The sequence below is a fragment of the Tympanuchus pallidicinctus genome, unplaced genomic scaffold (genome assembly GCF_026119805.1).
Source record: "Tympanuchus pallidicinctus isolate F22 unplaced genomic scaffold, pur_lepc_1.0 scaffold22, whole genome shotgun sequence".
NCBI lineage: Eukaryota > Metazoa > Chordata > Aves > Galliformes > Phasianidae > Tympanuchus > Tympanuchus pallidicinctus.
Window position 1 is genome coordinate 32,685,805 of NW_026294739.1, and position 16,123 is coordinate 32,701,927.

The 16,123-nt window shown below is 42.0% G+C and overlaps 1 protein-coding gene across 2 annotated transcripts in view; it reads left to right on the plus strand.

The window, feature by feature from the left end:
- Window positions 1-230: 230 nt before the first annotated feature.
- PEPD (peptidase D) overlaps window positions 231-16,123 on the plus strand; it is a 116,948-nt gene continuing 101,055 nt past the window's right edge. For both annotated transcript variants that reach the window (XM_052685836.1, XM_052685837.1), the window contains exons 1-3: window positions 231-357; window positions 4,165-4,348; window positions 5,592-5,719. In XM_052685836.1, the coding sequence (XP_052541796.1) occupies window positions 341-357; window positions 4,165-4,348; window positions 5,592-5,719 (329 nt within the window). In that variant the 5' untranslated portion in view covers window positions 231-340. The remainder of the gene's footprint in view (window positions 358-4,164; window positions 4,349-5,591; window positions 5,720-16,123) is intronic.

The window sequence follows — 16,123 nt, forward strand, 5'->3', positions numbered from 1 at the left end:
CTGAGTTGGCTGAGCGCGGCGCGCCGCGTAGGAGCGGCTGTAAATCCCTTGGTTTTAAACACGCCCCTCGTGCCGATGGTCTGGGCGCCCCGCGGCCACGTCGGGCACTGAGGGAAGCCCGGCGGGGGCACGAGCGGCGCCCCGGGACCGGAGACCGCGTGCCGCCTGCTTTTAAAAAAGGTCACGTCCTGTTTGTTTTTGTAGTTTCCGCCGCTTCGCATCGCCTCGTGCCGCTCAGCTCCCGCCTTCTCGCCCCTCGGAGGAGCCGCCCCGCCCCGCGCCTCCTCGGCGGCCCGCCCGGCCCCGCCGTCACGTGACAGCCGAAGTCCGGCGAGGCAACATGGCCGCGGCGGCAGGGTAAGCGTCGCTGCTCGGCCGCGGGCGCCTCCCGGCACCGTGAGGGGCGGCGCGGGGCAGCCGCGCCGTGCCCGGGCTGCATGGGCCCGCGGGATTCGGGGTTCTTCGCCGGGCGGCTCAGGCGGGGCCGGCTCCCGCGCCGAGCTGTGGGAGGCCGGGCCCCGCGCGCTGAAGGCGAGCCGCTCCCTGGCGCAACCGCGGCGGGAGTGCTGTGCAGGGCTGCGCGGAGCGGGCGGGCGCCTGGCTGAGGCGGGCGGCGGAGCTGCCGCGGGAAGGCGGCGCTGCGGGTTGCCCAGCGGGGGGCTGCTCTTCGTGCAGGTGAACTCGGCTGGCTTGGCAGCGTTTTGAGACCGTTCCATTAGAGACATCCCAGAACGGGGGGGGGGGGGGACTTCTCATGGTCTCCAGAGGTCCCCGGGACTGAACTCTTAATTTCGCTGCCCGTTTGTTGTGGGAGCGGCATAAAAGCTGGCTGGAGCTCAGGCTGCTGTTCATGGTTGTGTCTTTTGCTCGAGGGAAACAAATAAGGCCCAGTTAAATAAATGTCAACTGCTGGAAAAGTAGTGGTTTCTTACCTGCACTGAGAACTGGATCCTGTCTTTGTGATCTCAGCAGAACAAATGTGGCAGGCCCTGGGTTTTCTTTTGAACAGGGAGAGAGGATGGAATTCCTGGTTATCAGAGTGTTGTGGTTGTCACATCAAAGCAGAACCAAACGTCGAATGGATCATACAATAACGAAACAGAATTCCTCTGAAAATAATGATAATAAAACCCTTCTGGAATAAGCTAAAGCCAACAGTTCCAAGCAAAAAAAGAAGTGTCCTTTAAAGAAGCAGATGTACTTTAATGTTTTCAGCTGCCTATTACTTCCAGTATAATAAAATAAAGGAGGTCTTAGATGGTCTTTTGACTAAGTGATCATAAAATGGTGTGTGGCAGGCAGCAGGGCAGCTGCTGTGTGAGGCTTTTACTGGACTGAGGAATGGTTCTGGGGCAGGCTGGTAAAAAATGAGGGAGCTGAGCTTGAGGCGCAAGGAGCCCTGACTGTTGTGTAGTTACAGAAGCTTGCACAGGTTCAAAGATGCATGTTCCCCAAAGCAGTGCTTACATTAAATACACTGCATTCCTAATTGTCCAGCATGTGGCTCTGCATCACAGCTGGGAGATGAATTTGTGGCAGTAGGCCCCAGGGCGCCTGTGTCAGTAGAAGCATCGGCCCTTGGGGGAGCAGCCAGGAATCGTGCTAGTTATAGTGGTGTTTGTGTCCTGTGTGATGCAAGTGAGTGACTGGTCAGAGATCACAAACCAGAACAGAATGCTTGTATCCTCGTAGGGAAGGAACTTTTACATTGTATAGTTAGGTGGCAAATTCGCAGTTTTATGTTGATGTAATTGTACCTGTATTTGATACATGTGTGAGGCAGTTATATATTGGTACACCCAGCTTACTGTGCGTGGTCAGTCCAGAGCATTAACTGATGTATGAACAGAGAACCCAGGGAGCTGAGTGTGATTTGCAAGGAAGCCCAGCCCAGCCCTACCACTTCCTGCAGATGTGGCCATAGGGTCTGGCACATGAAGCTGTTCTCAATCTTAACATAGAGACCAAGACTATGCCTGTGGAAAAAATGTGCAAATCTTAACCAACTGAATAGAATCAAATGATTAAGATTGTGGCATGAAATTCAAGCAGGGAGAGTAGCATCTGTTACATGTAGGAGGAAGAAGAGTTTTACAATGGGATTAACTAAAAATTGCAGATAAGTCATTTTAAATTATGATGCCTTTCAACTTGAGTGTTAAGATACAATAAAAGGCACTCCTGAAGTGGTTCATGGAGATTACCAGTGAGAAGTCTTGCCTGAGTTGTTATTTCTCCTTCGGTCTCCTTTTGCTTATCAAAAGTTTTAAGTGCAGTAAAAGAATTACCAGTAAAGGTTGTGCTAAAACCTCTATGTTTTTGGTTTTATTTTCTTATTAGCATACCAAGATTTGAGAGTGACCTGTGGCATAAGGGTATCTGATTGTTCTTTCCTTTTATATATGCAATAATGTGAGCATGAAGATAGTCAAGGGATGATCTTACTTGGTTTTCAGCTTCTTCAGTAATGCCAAGTTGCTGAGCCACTGCTTTGCACCTGACAAGTCTTGCTCTTAACTTATTGAAGGTTTGGTATCTGATTTAAAACTTGCAGTAGTGTTTGCTAGAGTTGTTTGAACTTGCTGTGTTTTGCTAGAGGCTGGGATACTCCAACACAAAAGGTTATGCTGTGCTTTCACACTATGATAGTGTTCTGCAACAGGTACTCTGTAGTCCTTGGAATTATTGCTGCTGTACTGCTGGGTTATCAAGGGTGTGTGGGAAGTAATACAGATAAATGCTTCGGTTTTGTGCACCATCAGCTGCAATCCTGGGCAGATCATATGAAAACTGGATTAGTAGGAGCAATCTTTCACCTTCTAAAATGACTTGCACTGTTAAGTCAAGTAGTTATAAACAAGTAAAATAAAATATTTTATTAGCTCTTTTATGCTGTGTGCGCAGTGCAAAATTACAGGGTTTACTTTTCTGATGCTGATAATGCCTTTCAGGAGGTTATTTTATGCAGCTATAAATGAAAGGTTACTTTCCAGATTGCCTGTGAAAACTATGTCATAATTAAGGTGTGGAGCTCTGCTTCTCCAAAGTTGAGCCCATTGGTGGTTTGTTCCTGTCATTTTAGCACAGTAACAATTTAATTGTAGCTTTCTGTCATCTCAGCTGGAAGTATATCTGATTTAAAAAGGAAAAAAGGACTCATCAGCCATTCAGAAAAATAGCTTCAATAAGCTGAAAGAAGCTGAGGCAGAGGGGCACTTCCATCCTAGGTCTTATTGGTAAACTAGCATTTCTCTGTCTTATGGAAGCTTTGAAGTATAACTTTGGTGTGTTAAAAACTAAGGGAAATAAGAGGAGTACCCTTAGATTCTTTTTTCCTTATCCAAAAACTTCACACCAAGTCCTCAGTGTTTCTGTAGTTACACTCCAGAAAACGTGAGCGTGGACCTACAGCAAATGGGACTGAATCAGCAGTATCTTTCTGTAATATTTTAAGCATTAGAATTTATTAATAACCTTCTTATTTTAACATAAAAGCTCATTACCTCTCTTCCCCGAAGGTAGCTTCTGTTGAGTACAATCCTGTAGAAATGTCTTCAGCTCTTTGCAGTGCTTGTGCTGCCTGAGTGCGGCGGGAGGCGGCTGCTGTGCACTGGCTGTGCGTCAGCTCAGCCTCTTGCTGAAGGTGCTTCTGTGTGTGCAAGAGTGATGTACATACAGCAGAAACTCACAGGCAGTATCCCAGCATGGAGAACTCACTCTGCCAGCTGTCTCCCATCTTTTCTCTGCGATCTGCTTTTGCTACTGCAGCAGTTCCCAGGAGGCCACAGTGAAGTTTTGCAGGGCAATGTGGCCTTTCACTTCTGTTTTCGGTAATGCAGGGCTTGCTTTCTTTCCTTCTCTTTTACCCTTACTCAGCTGGACTGCAGTGTCATCGCTTTAGCGTCTACTTTTTGTGTTACTGTGTAATGTGCTGCTCTGTGGCCGTAGCTCCAAGGTACCAGTGTGAGCAATGTCTGCTTGCAGCTAGGAGCACTGGTTGTGTACAGCATCTCTTTCCTTTGAGCACCTAGAATCTTGTTTGTTTAGAGGAGAAGAGGAAGTTGAATTAAAGCAACAAGTAAGTGCTGTGTGTCCCAATTGCGCTGACTACTCTGCCTTCCATTAACTTTTAATTAAAAAAATATGTATATATATCTTTTCTAGACCTTCTTTTTGGCTGGGGAATGAGACCTTGAAGGTGCCTGTAGCACTCTTTGCATTGAATAGAAGACGACTGTGTGATCGCCTGCGACAGAATAAGGATGTCCAGAAGAATTCAGTTGTTCTGCTTCAGGGTGGAGAGGAAACCCAGAGATACTGCACTGATACTGGTATTGTGTTTCGCCAGGTGAGAGCTGAATCAAAGCTTCAAATCAAGAAACTGCCTCTTGAACTGCATGAATTTTTAAACTGTGCTTTGTTATTCTTCCCATCTCAGATGTTTGCATTGCTTTGGCTCACTGAAACAGGCTTCTTTGTAATGTTGCCTCTTCATCTTAGGAACTCTCTCAAGGCTTTGCTATATGGGCTCCTTATGTGACATAGAGGGGCTTAAGCCTGTTCCAGACCCTACTGTCTAATGTTCAGCATGATATTAAAGGCAGTAACTGAATATATCTTTCTTTTTTTGTCTTGTCTGTCACAAAACAACAACAAAGAGCTGCCTTCTTTCTGTAATGAAATGTGTTGCAATGGTCTAAACTGAATTAATTCATAGAATAGTGTATTCAGCACATGTTCACTATTTTGCAGGTAGTTTTTCCCACGTACCAGGGTATATCTCAGAATTTACATGTCTTCTCTAATTCGGCTCTTTTCTGAATACCAATGTGTTCTCCTGTTGCAGAGAGGACTTAATGTGTTAATGTCATGCTGAGCACAATCTTTGGAAAAGTTGCCCTTCCAGTGCTTTGGTGATACATACCACTGGAAAGCTTTCTGCTTTGCATGGCTGCAGCAGTACTGATTCTTTTTGTTTTACTAATTTTAGCAGTTCTATGTTTTAAAGAAACAAAACCACCAAGTTCTAACATAGGTAGCATCTTAATGCACTATTAGTCTGCTTTTAGAGGAGTTGCGGTGCAGTTGAGTGTATGCCTGTCCTCATCCAGACTCATCTCTGTATTGTTTGGCATCTTGTTGTTTGATTGTTTTTAAAATAACCCTTGGCTAAGGGCTGTTCCTGTTGAAGCTCCATTCCCTTGGAGAGATCGGGTCTTTGCTTCAGGACTCCGTCATTACAGCTCAATGAGTCTGCACTCTGATCTTGCCTGGTGACATGATTATTTCTTCCCAATACTTAATTCTTTAGTTTTAGACTGGAAGACTGTGTTTTATTGTGCCAAGTTAACTGTTGTGTATTTCTTATGGTAGCTTATTAATCTCTGACTGTTTCCAGAGAAAGATTTATTAAAACTTAAAACTAATTGGTCTGAAAAGATTTAAACCTAAACTACTTCCTTCTGCTCCAAAAGTAAAATAGATCTCCCTAAAAATGTGGAAGTACAGATGGCTATGCACTGTGCTGTATTTTTTGTTTGTAGAAGCAAGTACTTTGTTTTTTTTAAAGAATGTATTTTGTCTTAACCTAGGAATCTTACTTTCACTGGACTTTTGGAGTAACTGAAGCAGGCTGCTTTGGAACAGTAGATGTTGATACTGGAAGATCCATGCTTTTTGTTCCTCTACTCCCTGAAAGTTATGCAGTTTGGATGGGAAAGTAAGGCATACCTTTTAACTGTGTTAAGATGCATCTGTGTGTTTAATGCAACTGTCTGCAGAGCTCAATCAGATGGTGTGAACTGCAATGACATGTCTATGTGATACAAAATGTGATCTTTTGATATTGATCATATGATGTCAAATAATCCACCACTGTTCAGGAGAGAGTATATATGGAATTGCAACCCACGAATCTCGTGGTATCGATGGAAGGAAACTGAACCATAAAGAAGTGTGTAAGTTTTCTCTTAAGACAGAAGAAATTAATTAATGAAGTAGGCTATTTGAGATGCTTTAGCAATATGCAGCCTTGTTAGTTATCGAGGCTTTTTGAATGGGAGGAGGTAATTTAGGCTCTTTGGCATTTTGACTCTGAATTTTTCTTTTTTTGATGAACAAACTGACTGGGGAATGTGACTTTTTTAACGTCTGTTTTTCTACCTACATAGTAAATGTGCTCAGTGCTGTAGTAGTGAGAGAATTAATTTACGTATATGTTCATTTCCTTTCTCAATCTTAATTGTATTTATATTAACAAACTGGAATTTTGTCTGTGTGTGTGTCTGCATGGGCTCAGACTATTGGATTACTTCTAATTTAATATTTTGAGCTCAGATTACTTTTAATTGAAGCTATCAGTTACATTTTAATGCTAATTTTGGGAAGAGGAAAACAACTGCAACCAGTGCCATATGCTGAACTGTGTTAGACCATATGGTAGGGCATGGCTGCTGTCTTCTCAGAGAGTTTCTATGAATATCACTGCCTTAGACCTGCCTTGGAACTTACATTGTTTATGATCATTTTGAAATGCAAATACTGCTCCCTGAAATACTTCAGCTAAAAGCTGCACCTGTATGGGAGGGTGAGTTCTATTTAACTCCCACCTGTGCTCTAAACTCCATTCCCTAGTGGAGGTTGTTCCCGTTTACAGACAAGGCTTTTTGCTCCTCGTAGGTTCTTTTCTGTTAGTTTCATACCCAGCTGTTTCATATCCGTGTGCTCTTGAAATTCAGTCATGTTATTTTGTATTTCTAAGTAACTTATATATGGTAGCCTTTTTGATTTGTTGTGTGGCACTCATTATTGATTCATTTACGGAATTATTGGTTTGGGTAAAAATGGTTTATGGTTCATTTCTTCTGCATTATAATGATCATTTTCCAGCATCTTTTTAAAGATGCCTGTTCTAAATTCCCCTCTTTGCCTTTCCTGCATCCCTCTGTTTGAGGGAGATTTCCGTGAGATTTTCCTGCTTGTCAGAAGGATGTATGGATAACTCCTCTGTGGGGCAGTAGCAGTTCTGCTTTAGAAGTTAGTTGGCAGGAAGCGCTGCACACAGCTTGGGGTTGTGTTCCTTCCCAGAAGAATCAGTTTTAAGTCAAAAGTAGCAGTGGAGGAATAATGTTTGCCTTCCATGCTCTGTTTATCTACTGCCACTTCCTTACAGGTACTTTCTCTGTGCATGTGGAAGGTACTGTGTGCCTGTTGAAGAAGCTTTCATTTTTACATCAATGAAGCATGGATCTGTGCAATGCCCTGTAAGATATTGGCAAGGCTGCTATTTTAGTGGGGCCTGCAGCTTTCTTCTAATGCAGAGTGGGGTTGATTTGTCCAATGTCTGCGTTGCATTCTGTTTCAGGCTGTTGTGGGAATCTGCTACTTGAGTTTAAGCAGAAATACATGGATTCTCTTCATGTGAGCACAGAATGTGCTGTATTATTGGTACTGTATTACTGAGTGTATTGTGTGGTATACCCTTGTGTTTTCACTTCTGAAAGATGTACCTCTGGGCTGTGTCACTAAGGTACTGTGACAGTCAGAAAGGTGAACCTTTCTACCACTGAATATTGAAGAAGTGGAGCTTCTTTCAAATTGCAGTGTTAGTTTGGCCAAAACCAATGGAGTGCCAGTGAGAACATTTGGTTGGATGTGAGGTGACTTGTAAACTATAAGTGAAACCGTGAACAATGGAATTATTTTAGCCTCCCCAGTTGCTCTAGTTTTTACCAGCAAAGGCAGCTTTGTATGCTGATGTGGTGTCTGAGAGCTCTCCCCAGCACAGTTGGTGAGGGCAGAGGAGGCAATGGCACTGCTGGGCTGCACTCTGCCAGGGCTACTGGTGCAGTGCTGAGGGTAACCAGCACTTGAGAGGTGTTGTTCCTCTGTGGGATCTCTTTAGAGCATTTGCAGTCAGATCTGCAAATAGCTGTACAGGTACCTTTAGACCTTCATGCTAAAATTACCTCTGCAGTTTTAAAAGGAAGGAGAGATCTAACTCAACAGTTTGACAGCACATATTCTCAAAAAAAAAAAAAAAAATCCAAGCCCAAGCAAATAGATGTCTCTTAAAGTTGCAATTGCAGAATCATTGTGAGGATATGCGTTTGACTGATGGTTTGCTTTCACGTTTGGAAGGAATAACGAAAGTCAGCTGTTCTTAAATGCTGAGCATGGGCAGTTCTCCTAGGGGCAGACGAGCCCAGTTCTAGTTGCAGAGATTTTGCAGCTAACAACTAAGAGAGGCATTTTGCACGCATACTGATTTTTACTTCTGCACACAATCCTGCCTATTGTTTACAGGGCAAATGGCTCTGTAAAGGGATGGCTCACAGGGTAAGGCTTTGCTGTTCTGAAATATTTTTCTAAATTTTGGAGGAAGAGTTGAAGAAATTAAAGTGGTAAAACGAGGCCATAAAGGCTTCGGAAGCGCAACTGTATTGTGGATGCCCCTTTCTGCACAGTCTTACCTAGCTAGGTTTGTGGTACAAAGCTGTTAGCAGTTGTTTTGATTCCTCGGAAGCGCTAAGTTGGTATTACTGCATGTCTTGCACAGAGACTTCAATTTCACTAATTAATGCTGCACCTGCCATTTACCACCTTAATTATAAATGACAGAACTAGTCAGTGTGCTGATTAAAGATATTTTATAAAGTAAAACATACTGTACAGCAGCTGCTTTATGTGGAGTGGATGCCAAAATAACTTAATTGCCCTGCCATGTAAAGAATATTTTTAACAGAAAACAAAAATATTTAACACCTTCATGCTCAAACTTTAGAAATACGTATTACATAGGACAGGGCAATCTTTGTATGCAGTTTCTTGTGTTTTCTTTGAAGCCCTGCTGGCTAATTGATAAGTATAACAACATCAATCTAATGTTGCATTGGTTGTAAGTATAGTTTTCCATACAGTTGATTGGAAACTACCTGTATATGAGAAATTGAACCTTGGCACTTTGGGGTTGCAATGAAGCGCAATGAAAAGCTTTAGCAATGTTAGTATTTCCCAGGTGGCCTCATGAAGATGTTTCTCAAACTTTGTCATCATTTAGGAAGTAGATTATAATCCAAATCAACCCCTTGCTTTTGGTGATTAGACTTGACTGAGTTCAGCAAAGCTGTAAGTTGTGCTGCTTGTTGGAAAAAGTGCTTAAGTGTGCATTTAATTTTTCCTGAGTGCTTTTGTAAAAATGTTTTTCAGCTTGCCTGAGCTTTACAGTCTTCTTTCCTGAAGACTGTATGTTATCATGAAATGTTGAAGCTTAGATTTTAAGAAGCTTTCTCCATCTTTTTCTGCATGAGGATGTCTGAAATTTTGTGGTGTCTGTATTTTGAGTAACTGTGAGTATGGAATTGTGCAGCATGCCGTGGTTATCCAGCTGTATCACAGTGGCTGGGGCTGATGCATTAATTAGCCCTAGCTTTCACTGCAAGAAGCTCGATCTATGCCAGGTGAAACTCTGGAAAGGTAGAGGGCTGTATGTGGGAGCTGTAGGGACAAACTAACCCACTGTAATGGTGCCTCTTGGTGCAGGTTTTGCAGGAATGAGGGGCATTTGCTGGATGTTTTAATGCTGCTCTGTACGCTGACCCCTTTCTCAGTCACATGCTCTGAAGCTGTGCACTACGTAGTGTACTCTCAGAAGGGTCCTGCGTTTTATTCTCTGAACAGCCCTGGCATGTCATCCCGTTTTTTTTTCTTGCCGTTTTTTCTCTAAATTAAAATATATTTGATGTTTTCATTTTCCATGTATTATAAGTGTGATCATTCCCCACCTTTTATCCCTTTTCATTACTCGTTAAATTTTTATTTTGCAATTTAAAAAACAAAATCCCTCTAGGTCATCTTATTCCCTCTTCATACCAACTAGCAATTGCAATTTACCTGCAGGGTTTGTTGCCACCTGCAAATACCATCTGTGGATCTCATGAACGCATTCAGTCCTGCTTCTGAGTCCTGTCACAACTGATTTCAGCCTTTGCAGTGTCTCACTGATGAAGACTTGCAGGCTGTTGCTGTTTATTGCTGTAACTTCTGAGAACTTCAGTCTGGATTCATACGACGCTTTTCAGTGCTGTAGTCGAGGGTTTCCTGGCTCATCTTTTTATTTATTTTGATTTAGACATTTCAAGTTTTTAATATAAACAGTCTTTGGCTCTGAGGTCACATTATAATGTTCCAGCCAAAGCCAATCTGAGTTGATTTTGGAGTGCAAGAGCCTTTAGAGTGACTTTTATCAAATGCGTTGCTGTAATTCAGGTAGTACATCTGGTGCTTTACCTTTCGGTCCTCGCAGAGCTCTGTTCAGTAAAGCTGCCTGCTTTTGACTGGCAAGCCTAACTTGTGTAATTTCCCATGCTGCTTTTTTTCCATGGTTCCATTTCTCTCCATAGTATCGTGATTTCCATTCCTTGCCTCCTGTTCATTTATTATGGTATTTCTCTGTGGATAAAAAATTACTTCTGTAGAGTAATTAGTGTCTGGATTGTGCTTGCCACTTCACTGATGATTGTTTTTCTCTAAATAGTGCTGCTCCAGTGCTCTGACTTCTCAAATTATCAGTTTAGCCATTGTCTCAGTGTTCAGTTCTCTACAAGCCTTGTTAGTCCTGGATAAATGTGTCCTGTTTTTAGCACTTTTACTGCAGTAATTATTTTTGTAAAGCTTTGCTATGTAGATGCCTGTGTTTATTTGTATATCTTGCTGAGAATGCTTTAGAAAAGTAACAGTAATTTAAATCAGTCCATTGATGTGCAGTCTTGATCAGGGTGCACCTTTGACTGGGTGCGCAAGATAGTGATGTAGTATTTGTTAAAGTGCTTCTTTGTTTTCTTTTTCATTTAAGTATACTGAGAAATAGAACAAGCTCCGAGTAAATCTGCTTAAAAAACACTGTGCTGGAGATTTTTAGATGTGGCTTTAAACCTCAGCATGAGGGAGTAAAGTCTTGCCTATGCACTTTTCATGCCAGTGGTAAGAGGGAAAATGTCAGTAACCCTCAGCATGCATCTCTTATTTTATATTTCATTAATGCATTAGCAGGAGTATCAAGTTCAGTGGTATAAAGTCATGATAACACTTTGAGATATCAGAGATTTCAAGTTCTCTTTTGATGAGCCATCTATTTTTTCCCCAAGGATTTGGACACTGCTGGCAGCGAGGTAAACTGCAGGAAAAGAAATGCCCTTGGGGAATGTGCAGCCGTGCTCCAACAAGGCTCTGCAGCTCCACTGCATCTTCTGCTGTGCAGCAGCTCAGTTTGAGCGTGGAGCTCTTGGCTTCTTCTTGGCCAGGATTTGAGGAAGCAAAAAAACCTCAGTTAAAATATCTACAGTGCTGCTTCTATTCCTGCACTTTTAAAATTGTGTTCTCAGCTGTTGCTGTTAATGGTTCTCTGTCTGGTTTGTATGTGCTACCAGCCTTGATGTGTCTGTCTCTGCAAGCCCGCTCTGTCTTTGAGGCAGAACTTTGGAAGAGCCTCATCTATGTTGAGCTTTGTCAGGAGAAAGGGTACAGCGAGTGAAAAAACCAACCGACCAAACCAGCTCTTTTGTAAAATAAGATGGGGTGAAGTGTAATGAACATTGATGTATCATAAGAGCTAAATGTGAGTGAAAAGAGTTCTATTTGCTCTGTTTTATTTGCTGTGTACCCCTTTTCCTGTGCAGCGTGCTGGAGCTCTGAGTGTCAGAATCCTTGGCGCTGCTGCTGGGGGCATCAGAAACTTCTTTGTTAATTTCTTTTAAATTCCACTTTTTTTTAAAATCCATCTTGCTCTGTATGCTATACAGAGGGAGCAAGGACAAGAAGGCTGCATGTATGCAGATACTTCTGTATTTCAAAGTGTAAAACTGAAATGTAGGTAAATGTGGGAAGGGACTAACATTCGGTTGTCAGAGCGTGTGCTGAGGGCTGCCTGCAGTGCCAGCAGCCCATCACTGCTGCTCTCATTCCTGCCTCACTTCATGTCTTTTAATCTTCTCGTTTGCAGTAGAGGAATTCCTTTGGCATGTAGAGGTGATTGCACTTTTTTGGACAAAGTCAGGGACATCTGCTTGTATCTTGCAGAGCCTCCTGTGTTCTTTCTAGCAGTTCTTGACACCCTCTTGTTTGGTTAATGTTTTGCCATCTGTTAATGTGATGATATTGTAATGAGGAGGGAATCTGTTGAAATTCTGACAGCATGAAAACACTGCTTTTGTATTCCTTTTCCTCCTTCACCTTTACTTTGTGTACTTTGCTGATGCATTTCTATTTGTCTTAACCTTTTTATGGAGTTTTCTTGAAACTTTCACTTTGTTTTACTTCCTTTCTAGTAAGGACTGAGAAATTGTCTTTAGTCTGACTTGTATGGCTTTGTGTCAGTGTTTACTGACTTCCCCTTTGAGATGCTAAGAGATCCTCACAAAATGGTTACTGACATTAGTGTCTTTCTTTTGCATCGGAGCCAACTTTAGTGTATATTTGTTGCTTTCATTTGTGATGTGATGGTGCAGTAAGATGCTGTTCTTTCAGAATAGCTTCAGAACAAAGACAGTGCCAGTTGTGAGAAGTAAGGAACTCTGTAAAACCATTCATATTGAATGTTCATCATAACTTGTGTAGATGTGAAGCACATAGAAAGGTGGAAGCAATTTTTGTAATTGATAAATAAGCATGTAACTTCTAACGCTGATGGTTCTGCTGGTGTAGACAAACTGAAGAAGAGAACAAATAGGGAGCTCTGAATGATCCTGAGTGGGTGAGGTGGCAATGCACAGGGCAAGGGATTGATACCAAATGGAAGAGGAAAAACTGGCAGTTGTCATTCAGACATATATTTGTCATTCAGACAATTGCTAGTGAATAGAAATGGTGCAGCTGCTACTTCTGCAGTGTTACGTCTGCAGGTGTTCAGTAAGGTATTTTCATTCTGGCTTTGAGAAAAACAAGTGAAGAATCACAAAGCTGTGGTGATTAACTATTTTCTCTTCCACTAATGAAGCCTGAAGAAAGTTGAATTGGTCCTAAAGGTAATGTTTTTGTCCAGGTGTTTTAAAAGAGCTAACTGTAGGGCTCTCCTTGTTATAAGAATGGGAGTAGGGAACAGAGAGAAGATCATGCTGACACAGTCCAACAGCAGGGTATGTAACAATATCAGATGCCTGAAAATCAAACCTTCTAGAAATCAAACTGAAATCAAAAGTGTACTTATTCTGATCTCTCCTGCCTTTTATAGTCTGATTGCAGGCTCATTAGGAAGTGTAAGGTACATGAAAATAGCCATGGCATTAAGACAGTAGTGTGAAAGGGACCGTACAGTTCAGTGGACTCTGTAGAATGAAAAGAATCAAGTATTTGTATCAGCCTGTCGTGGTTGCTGTACCCACAAAGGATTTCAGACATAGCCAGATTCTCTATTGGTTTATGCACCATAAATTTGGTTACAGCCTTAATACAAGGAAGAAAACAAAAAACCACCCACATTAGTGCATAGAGCCTGAGTAAATGTGGTAGAATACAGTTAATATTTTCAGAAGAACAAACATGGATGGTTACAAGTAAAAATTCCTTTGCATTCCAATTTCAAATTTTCTATTCTTTGTAAAATATATGTCTCTGTAGAAAACATTCTGAAGTTGTCCCCAGCTAGAATTTCTCACCTTTTTGCAATGAATGTACTATTCGTCGTGGGGAAAAAAGTGCTCTTAATCTCTTGTCCTACTCTCTGAAAAGAGATAATCAGTCTTGAATTAGAATTTCAACTGAAATGATAAGTTAAATTGAGTCACTTCAGAAAAATCTGAATTTCCTTTTGGAGCTGATCTGCTGTAGAAGAGCACTGAAAATATGTCCTAAAGCATGCAAAAAATCTGAATAAAAGCAATCAGTAAGAAAAAGTTGTTGTCTATTAAATATAGTCTGGAAGAATATTTAGGTGTGAAAGAGAAGAAATGTGAATGTATAAGTTACAGATGTCTTAGCAGTTGCTTTTTGTGCCATTCTTTCAGGATCACTTATCAGCCATTAGAAATTCTACCCACAGTTTTTGTTTGGTATTTGTGATGTAGATCATCTCATTTGTACCTCTCTTCTGAAGGCAGTTCGGAAAACTAAAACTCTTTTATTGTGTTGGTACTGTGCTCCCGAGTCATTGGAATCCTAGCAGTGGCATCAAATGGGTAGAATCTTAGCATTTGCTGCCATGAATTATTGTGCAGTGTAATGAACAACAGACGTAGAACAGTTTTAGACAACATGACCGAGTTGTTGGCTGGAAAGACAGTTTGGTTAACAAAACGTTACTAAAAACTTGAGGTTTGAATTTTGTCCAAAAGTATAAAAGGTTAAAAATATATGTTCTGTTTTTATTTATAGATAAGCTGTCAGAGCTGTTTATCTTACTGGTGGATAAACAGAGGAGTCAGTATTTCTTTCCAAAGGATTGTGTTGAAAGGGAGCCAGTCATAACACTGCGGTCTGTCACGCTGGCAGCTCAGCCTGCACTGACGTGATTTGCTGGTGGCTGTTTGAGCGTCGTGGTGTTTAAATCATGGAATCACAGGATGGCCTGGGTTGAAAAGGACCACAGTGATCATCTCATTTAAAACCCCCTGCCATGTGCAGGGTCGCCAGCCACCAGACCAGGCTGCCCAGAGCCACATCCAGCCTGGCCTTGAATGCCTCCAGGGATGGGGCATCCACAGCCTCCTTGGGCAACCTGTTCCTGTGTGCCACCACCCTCTGTGTGAAACACTTTCTCCTGATATCTAACTAAACCATGTTCCATACTGCTGTGAATGTAGCTGAACCAAATGACAAAGTTTAGAATAAACTTGAAGTCTCTGAAGTGATTCCTCCTTTCTGACTGTCCCAGGCTATGAGAAGCCAAATTTTTGGGTGGCTCCTTATGTGGCAGGTACGTGGGCATGGTGTGCTTTGAGAAGTTTGGAATTCTGTATTTCTGTGTGACATGAAATGGTGATTTCTGCTGTTCTGGAGGCCAGCTATTGAGATTTGTAATGAACATGAGTATTTGGAGGCTGAAGTTATAAAAGTACAGTAAACATAAATGTTTTTACACACTTTTGTCTCCCAGAATTCTGCAAAAAATAGGGTAGTGCTTCAGTTCACATCATGTTACAAAAGTTGTTTTGTTTTTTTTTTTGAATAGGCAATGAAATATGTGATTCAGTAATATTTGGGATCGTGTCTTCCACTTGGGTAATTCTTTCTAATTAATTTATGACTTCTGTAGAGTTTTTGCTTGTAGTCTCTGCAGTGATTAATCAGAATTTTGAAAGTGGCAGCCCATAGCAGTGTTACAAAAGACAAAACCAAATGGAAAAATTGTAACAAATTAACTTATCCTACCTGCCTGAAAGTCATTTGTAGAGGCAAGTGCTCCTAATTTTGTAAAGCATCAAATGTACTTGCAATTGTCAAAATTGAATATACCCTCTAATTTTTCACGAGGCCAGTGGTCATTCTGCGGAAGGTATCATCCCTTGTAACGGTGGTCAGTGATGAACTCGAACCTATTGTGCATTTAAATTGTGTGGAAAAATGGATACTGGACCTTGTCTCTGCTAAGAAGCTGCACCAGTTCATTTTTACGGTGATGTGATGGTGGTGCATAAAGGATTTTCCGAGATTCTTACCCAGCTGGGAACCAACTTGTGTTGCTCATCATTACAGTCACCCTGGTAGAAATTGCCTTTGAGCTGAGCATGCCTGTGTGCAACGTGAGCTCTGTGTGTGAAGCAAGGAGTGGAGAAGGTTTTAGAAACTAAACTGCAGGAAGAGATAGTAAGGAGTCCCAGTGTTGGGACAGAAAGCAGCAGCACATGAGATGAAATAGAGTGCAGAAAGGGCTCAGTGAAGATCATCTTTGCTCCCCTTTCTCCACAGGCAAAACAAGCCTTCTTCCCCGCTTTTCCGTGTGACAGTGCAGACTTTTTTTTTCACTTAAACACAAGCTTGCATGTGTATTTGTTTCATTCTGCCTGTCTAATTCTGCAAAAGGTGGCTCTCAGCAAGCTTCCCAGTGACCCATGGGGAGATGTGCCTTCATTGCTGAAGCATGGTGGCTCCCATGGGGTGAGTGGAGGATGGCAGTCTGTGGGAAGTGTATGTG